The sequence below is a fragment of the Spea bombifrons genome, chromosome 6, assembly GCF_027358695.1.
Source record: "Spea bombifrons isolate aSpeBom1 chromosome 6, aSpeBom1.2.pri, whole genome shotgun sequence".
Classification (NCBI taxonomy): domain Eukaryota; kingdom Metazoa; phylum Chordata; class Amphibia; order Anura; family Pelobatidae; genus Spea; species Spea bombifrons.
In genome coordinates this window covers 3,080,385-3,088,090 of record NC_071092.1, presented here as the reverse complement: position 1 = coordinate 3,088,090, position 7,706 = coordinate 3,080,385, and the positions used below count along the sequence as shown (strand labels likewise).

At 42.6% G+C, this 7,706-nt stretch overlaps 1 protein-coding gene across 1 annotated transcript; it reads left to right on the top strand.

Moving 5' to 3' along the window:
* The first annotated feature begins 1,171 nt into the window (after positions 1 to 1,171).
* PSMD6 (proteasome 26S subunit, non-ATPase 6) lies at positions 1,172 to 4,462 on the top strand. Its single transcript, XM_053469353.1, has 8 exons — positions 1,172 to 1,414; positions 1,992 to 2,197; positions 2,781 to 2,926; positions 3,072 to 3,291; positions 3,520 to 3,628; positions 3,825 to 3,993; positions 4,126 to 4,203; positions 4,297 to 4,462. Exons 1-8 carry the CDS (start codon positions 1,270 to 1,272, stop codon positions 4,391 to 4,393), a joined length of 1,170 nt encoding a protein of 389 aa, XP_053325328.1. The 5' UTR covers positions 1,172 to 1,269; the 3' UTR covers positions 4,394 to 4,462.
* The last annotated feature ends 3,244 nt before the right edge of the window (positions 4,463 to 7,706 follow it).

Sequence of the window (7,706 nt, the reverse complement as noted above, 5' to 3'; positions counted from 1 at the left end):
ATACGGAAATTCATAAAGACCAAGCAATAGGGTTTATGAGACATCTCCAGAAAACAAATCATTACGGATCTAATCCGCGGGGTAAAGTATCGGGAAAGTTTTATGATGATAGAGAATGAGACAAGCGGCTGCCACGAGGTGCGAGGCTGCCACCTGCTGGCCATCCGCTATTACCTCACCGCAGCGATTACGCTAATGCCTCTTATTCCGTATCCAGGGGGGTAAACAGCGACTATGGAGATATTTTTTGTTGTGTTTTAACTCCTTATACAAACCATCTGAATGCCAAACTGTGATGCAGAACAAATAGAAAGACGCTTCTTCATAATGTCTGTATCTGAAAATGGGAGAAATCTCAACTTTCTACATAAAAATCTACTGTGAAATGAACATGGGCCTGTGAGGATATGTACCGTTCAGCTATTTATTATTATTTCTATCTTTGTCTGTGAAGCTTCATTCAGTCCATCCACGGAATTCGGCCCACATTCGGATCGGCCCCATTCGGCCCCATCTAGTCTTCTGTTTCTCCTGCTGTAAAGACCCAAACCTTAATCAGTCTTTGGTCTCGTCTTGGATTCAGGAGCCGTATGTCTATCCCATGCATGTTTAATACCCTCACTGTATTAACCATTACCACACACAAACACACGCATACGTATCCATATGGTGGTAATAGGGGTCCTTTACATTCCAATATGAGTGTAAGTAGAAGGAACCTTCAGTTATCTTGCCCTGGTCAGTCATATAAGCGTTATATAGCGCCTATAACGCTAAGATACGTCTTAAGTCTTGGAGGTTTCTGTGACTCCCCATGTTACTCTAGAAATATGTGGGCTGTGAAACATATGTTACCTGCGTGTGTCGTGGACTCACTGCTTCTGGGGCAATCACTTCCCTGTCCAGTGGGTGGCGCTGTGCTGTATGCAGTGTGAGTCAGCTCCAGGCAGGTGGTGCTATGCTAGGTTTCTATAGGGTGCAGTACCGACTACTGTCCAAGAGGTGGTGCTGTGATACCTCTACATGGGACACAGTACCTGCTTGTGTCCGATAGATGGTGATAGCTCACTATGGGGTGCAGTACCGGCTAATGCCCAGCAGGTGATGCTGTGCTATCTCCCTGCGGTGTATGAGTCAGTCCTCCCAGACGTCTCTCTGGCTCTGTATTGTTGGTTGCAGTTTCCGCTGCAGATCTCGGAAGTAGTGTCTGAGTCAGTGTCCAGTACCCGGTTTCGGATCCCTGTTGCCGCTGCCGTTGTCGCCGCCGAGATGCCGCTGGAGAACCTGGAGGAGGAGGGTTTGCCCAAGAACCCCGACCTCCGCATCGCGCAGCTTAAGTTCCTTCTCACCCACCCCGAGCACCGCGGGGACAGCCACATCCGGGCCGAGCTCATGGAGGCCATCACCCGCAACAGTGAGAACACCGGCACCGGGGGCCATGGAGATGGGTGGAGGGGCTGGCAGGTTCCTGGGGCGGCTGGAGGCGGACAAGCTTTAAGGAGGGGGTGACAGCGGCCCTGCTATGGGGTATTCCCGGTGACAGGGGCCCAGCTGACAGATACTGCTGAGTAACGAGTGAAGGGAGGGGTTAAATACCGGTTACACCGGGGCAAATTATATGCACCCCCCAAACCACACTATGTAAAGTTACCGGGGACATTATAGAAGAGGGGCAGTTTATTGAAATGCCCCAATAACTACACGAAAGGCGCAGGTTGTTGTTGACGCCGCAGTAGCTACACAAAGGACCAGGTTATTGTGATACCCCAGTGACCGCGAGAAGGGGCCAATGACCGCGAGAAGGGGCCGATTGTTGCCGGACCCCAATAATTCCCGGAAAGCTCTTTAATAAATATTCATGGCATAAAATCCTGGGTTTCGGCTGTTATTTAGTTTTGTTATATTATAATATGTATTGTTACATAAAAGGCTTCGATGACAGCAGAGCCCCTGGAGGTTTCTGAACGTCTCCCCTCTTTCTGTGCCGGCAGACATGGCGCCGTATTACGAGGGTCTTTGCAAACAGGTCGACTGGCAGACAGACACGGACTTGCTGAACAAAATGAAGAAAGCCAACGAGGAGGAGCTGAAGAGGTTGGACGACGAACTCGAGGACGCTGAGAAGAACTTGGGCGAGAGCGAGATCCGAGATGCCATGATGGCGCGGGCTGAGTACCTGTGTAGGATCGGCGACAAGGTGAGGACGAGAGTTTCGGGACACCTGTCATTTTGACACCTCCGTCGAATGTTGGCTGTTATTTATTGTTGTGCATATTAAATAACAACAATTCAACTCACCAGAATTACAGGTGAGGAGGGCTCTGCTCGAAGGAGCTTACAGTCTAGAGGGAGTTGGGGTATATTATACAGGAGGTAAGAGCTGCTGTTAGGGATGGAGCAGACACTCTAGTATTAGTCTCTCAGGAGAGGGACTAGAAAAGGTGAGCTAAAGGAATATTTAGAGATGAGCGAGGAGAGACTGGTTAGGAGGGTCTTTAGAGGTGAGTGAGGAGAGACCGGTAAGGAGGGTGTTTAGAGATGAGGGAGGAGAGACCTTAGCTGCCATCTAGCACAATGGTACTTTTACCCAAAGCTCCTGGCAGGAGACCATGGGCTTATGTTGGGGCTCTTTTTAAAAGTTTAGAATTTTAAATGTTTTTATTATATGAAGTACCCTCTGCACTGGAGGGGGGTATTATCTGATGAACCTTGATGTCATGTTCCAAGTTGCTCGTTGACAGCTCAAGCACGCGATTAAACGTTCTGGTACCATCTTTTAGGAGGGAGCTCTGACAGCTTTCAGAAAGACCTACGATAAGACCGTGGCTCTGGGGCACCGCCTGGACATAGTCTTCTACCTGTTGAGGATTGGATTATTTTACATGGACAGTGACCTCATTACACGGAACACGGAGAAAGCCAGGAGGTATGTGCGTGTTTTTGGATCATCCTGCTTAAAGCTGTTAATAGCTGTAGCCTTACGGAATGTTTAAATTATTACTATTATTATTGTCGTTTTTGCAGTCCGTGTGCTTTTGGTACCAAACTCTTGTGTTTTGATATTTTCAAAGCCTCATCGAGGAAGGGGGTGATTGGGACCGGAGGAACCGCTTGAAAGTGTACCAGGGCCTGTACTGCGTGGCCATCAGAGACTTCAAGCAAGCAGCCGAACTCTTCCTCGATACGGTGTCCACGTTTACGTCCTACGAGCTGATGGATTATAAGACCTTTGTCACTTATACAGTATACGTTAGCATGATTGCCCTCGACCGGCCAGACCTAAGGGAGAAGGTACGCTTTTTCTCCTGGCTGACGTTGTTAGCGATTTGAGGTGCTCCTGATCAGCGGTTACATCTGTCCTGCCGTGACGTTGTGTATTTCAAACAGGGGCCGCCGTGACAAGTGTAATTGTTGGACCTCTTTTTAGTTTATTCAGTTGCTAGAGGGGAATTCGGCTTTCTGGTGCCCAGCCTCAGTTCTTTCTCTTTTGTAAAATGATTTTGCTTTTTTATTTTTTAGGTTATTAAAGGTGCAGAGATCCTGGAAGTTCTGCACAGCTTACCCACAGTCCGCCAGTATCTCTTCTCGCTGTATGAATGTCGCTACGGGGTTTTCTTCCAGTCTCTGGGTAAGAAGCTCTACCTGACTTTTCTATAATACTCAGGCCTTCTTTACCCCAGCGATGAGCCAGACACTAAAGTGATATCATAGATACCGCTGATACGTACACCGGTATTTACAGGTTTCTGCTATTGTTCATATGGGCTTTAGGGCTTGTATTTAAAGATATTTTGGGTTAATGCGCTTGTTTTTGCATTTTTTAGCAATTGTTGAACAGGAAATGAAAAAAGACTGGCTGTTTGCGCCTCATTACCGTTACTACGTGCGGGAGATGCGGATCCAGGCGTACAGTCAGCTGTTGGAGTCCTACCGCTCGCTGACGCTGGGCTACATGGCGGAGGCCTTCGGAGTTGGCGTGGAGTTCATAGATCAGTATGTTCTTTTATTTCATTGATTTAAATTCCCCATTTCTCAAAAACACGTGAAGCTACTAAATGTCTAACGTGGAGCGATCATTCATTTCTAATCTAAATTCTTTTATCCCCCCCCCCCCTTTCCTTTTAGGGAACTTTCAAGGTTTATTGCAGCTGGGAGACTTCATTGCAAGATAGATAAGGTTAATGAAATTGTAGAGACAAACAGGTACTTTTATCTTAAATCTGTGATTGTTTTTTTTATACAGTTTTTAACAAAGCATGTCAAATTAATCTTGTTTGTTTTTTTTTTGCTCCACAGACCTGATAGCAAAAACTGGCAATATCAAGAAACCATAAAGAAAGGAGATCTGTTACTGAATCGCGTTCAGAAACTCTCCCGAGTAATCAACATGTGACCCTTCTCGCTTTTATCGAGGGTGAATGGATCCAGGTGTAGAAGACCCCGTTAGGTTGTGTATGAATATCTCGTCTCGTGACTCGGTATATCGGAAGAGGATTGACGTGTAGTATGCGTTTTTACAGTTTTACGTTATGTAAATCTAATGCTTGTAAAACACAAAACGGAAAAAAAACTAAAGAAAAATAAAAAAACACATTTTGGAAGCTTGTATCGTTTTTCCTCTTTGCAATTAGAACTAATATTGTATATTATCAAAAACTAGCATTTTATAGCAGACTTGGCTTGTAGATACTACATTCGCCCTGTTTGTGATGTTTTTTGTTACATTATATTATCTAAAGTTTGGGTAATTTAGCTGTTCGCCTACCATGCGGTTCCATTAAAAATCAGCCTCAGCTACAATAGTCATTTACAACATTAACCCCGTCTGCGCTGGATTTCTAATCCATTTAAAATTTTAATGGACAGAATCTGCTTTTCTTTCAAAATCAAGGATATTTCTTAGTGACCCCAAACATTTGACCGGTGCTGTAGGACTCTCCTTTGATTCTTTTTTCATGGCCTCTTGTTATGATCCTCTTACGGGGTCCCTCCCTCGGCTTGCTGCATTCGTTTGGGGGTCAGTGTGTGTAACCTTTGGTAAAATTTCCACCTTCTTCATCTGACGTAATGAGGCGACGTTCTTACCCTGGAGCAGCTTCTGTATGGGGTCCGTTTCAGATGATCAGGAGCTGTGCTGTGCCCCTCATACAAATAGTTGTGAAGCTTTTTATGAACTGGACCACCAAGCAACTGTAATGTAAGCCACCTTAGGAGCCAATGCCTCTCAAATCAACCCCCCCCCTCCAACAAACCAAAAGTTGCTGATATATAACTGCTTTATCTCTTGGTTCAAATCATACCCTTACAACTATTCCTTCTATCTCTATTCCTATACAAAGTAGCGTCCCCGTAAGGGTGCCAATTCCTGTTCTGCAACATGTTTAAAGGAATATTGGGTCAATTAGGCGTTGGATCGTTTGTTAAAACAGCTACCTCTGTATAGAGTCAAGTTAAAAATAAATAAAGGCAACGACCGATGTGTGTAAAGGAACGAGAAGACGGCTCGTTTGCATTAAAATACCTTCTACATTCTGTTTGACTGCCGCGCCATATTACAAACCTAATGGATTTCTCACGGATCGCGCTATCGATACATTTATTGTATCTGACTATGGAGTTTATTCAATTCGTCAAGATCACATTTCAAGTGGAATCAACCAGACTTTTCAATCCAAAAACCAGCTCCAACTTGACTTAGAATTAGCCCTAGAAGTTGATCCAGAAACTTAAAACTTGAGGATAAAGATCTGCTCGATGGCCTCGGTCACCTATTCACACCAACCAACCCTGCAGCTGTTACTCGGCAGCACCGGACCGGACAAACGAATGTAAAAGCCGTCTCTGAGGGCTTCGAGACTTCCGTCGGTCCCGTTACCTCCAACCAACATCTCAGATCTTTCAGAATAGACATTATATATATTATATAATGTATTGTTTTATATAGCGCAATCATATTCCATGGGTCTAATACTCCAAGGTACCTCTCCAGCTGTCCTCAATCAACAACTCAGAAGAACAAAGGTCGAGGATCACAGGAATTAATGTCATCGTCTGAAAGGCCACAGCTTTGGCCACCCTCGGGTCAGCACGCATTTACTGTGTCGAAAAAGCACCAGTTTTTGTTACAGCAGAATCATTTCATTTTGTACAGAGTCTCACGTAAATACTCGGTCGACATTCTAAATATTCGATGATAAAGCAAAGCACAATGTGTTTTTCTTATAAATAGTATAAATTATTTTATTTACAGAAACTTGTTACAAAACAAATAGACTATTTTTGTTTTTTTTCCTTTTTTTTTTTTTTTTAAATATGCGGGAAAAAGTAATTTTCCATCCCATGACATTTTGCTTTTGTTCATGAACTATACAGCAGCCCAATTTGCGCCGATCAGATGCTCCTGATTATGAGTACAAACGATCGAACTATCATTCACACGTTTTTACAGAGGAGATCGCTTCGAATCGAGAGCTGCGTTCAAGAATTACATTCACATCGACAACGCAAAGCGCCTAGCAAGACACTTCAAAAAAAAAAAAAGACAAGAAATCTTAAATCTGGGATTCGAGGTCCTTCCCTGAGCCGACATCCCGACCCCATCAGCTCCGAGACTAGGAACCGAGGGGCCGGAAGAATTCCTTGGCAAGGAAACTCACAGGAAGACGTCTCTAAACCTCAACATTCCTTTTTGGAATTCTGACTTTTCCACGAGGTATCTGGCTTTTCTTCTATTTAATTTAAATTTTTTTGGAATAAAAATATTTTTAGCCTTTTTTTTTTTTTTAAACTTTTCTTAAACACAGATCTCTGTAATAAATAATAAACTTTTCCCCCTTAAACATATGCTAAAAATAGGTCTTGGTCGCCAACCCTAGAATAATGTAATAACGGCTTCACAGGTAAGACAAGGTTTTTTTTTTCATTTTTTTTTTTTTTTTTTTAGGAAGTCATTTTAACCCGTTAATAGAGAGGTCTGCGTACAAATTGTATTGCTGACCCCTTCTTAGCACAGATGAGGTTAAAATGCTACTGATCATCACCAAATATAATTATTTCAAAACCCCCTCAAAACTATTACAAAAATCTCAAAAACCCACAATAAATGGCTGGAGAAAGCAAGCTCCAAAAACAAAAACAAAAAAAACATTCAAGTCTCATGGGAAAAAAAAAGCTAATAATACAGGCTTGAAAAAACTATCAGGCACTTTCATTTTAAATCTAGAATCGCTTTAAATCTAGAATCACGCGCACTCGTTTTGCGGGCCCTTGTTTATGCACACAAGTATACAAAAAACCCTGAAAAACCAAACATTTTTAATCCCTTAGTTAGAGAAAGGAACGGATTGAATCAGGAGACCAATTAAAACATTTTAAAAAAAATATTAAAAAAAAAAAATTTAAATTAATAAATTAACCCACTCCAAAGACATAAAAAAATGGGGGCACTTCGCAAAACGGATTGTTAAAAGTCTCAAAATGTTGTACGACTCTTGGCTTGGCAGTGAACCGATTCAAATCATGTACAGGTATTTCTTTTCTTTTTTATTTATTAACAAATAAATAGTAGATGATCTCAATTGTACCAAAACTGGACATAAGGAAAAAAAAATAATGAAGAAAAAAAAAACTGTGCAAAAATACATATTTCAGTATGTACAATCAATTTTTTTTTAACAAAATATGTTTTCTGAAATAGGGATACTTCA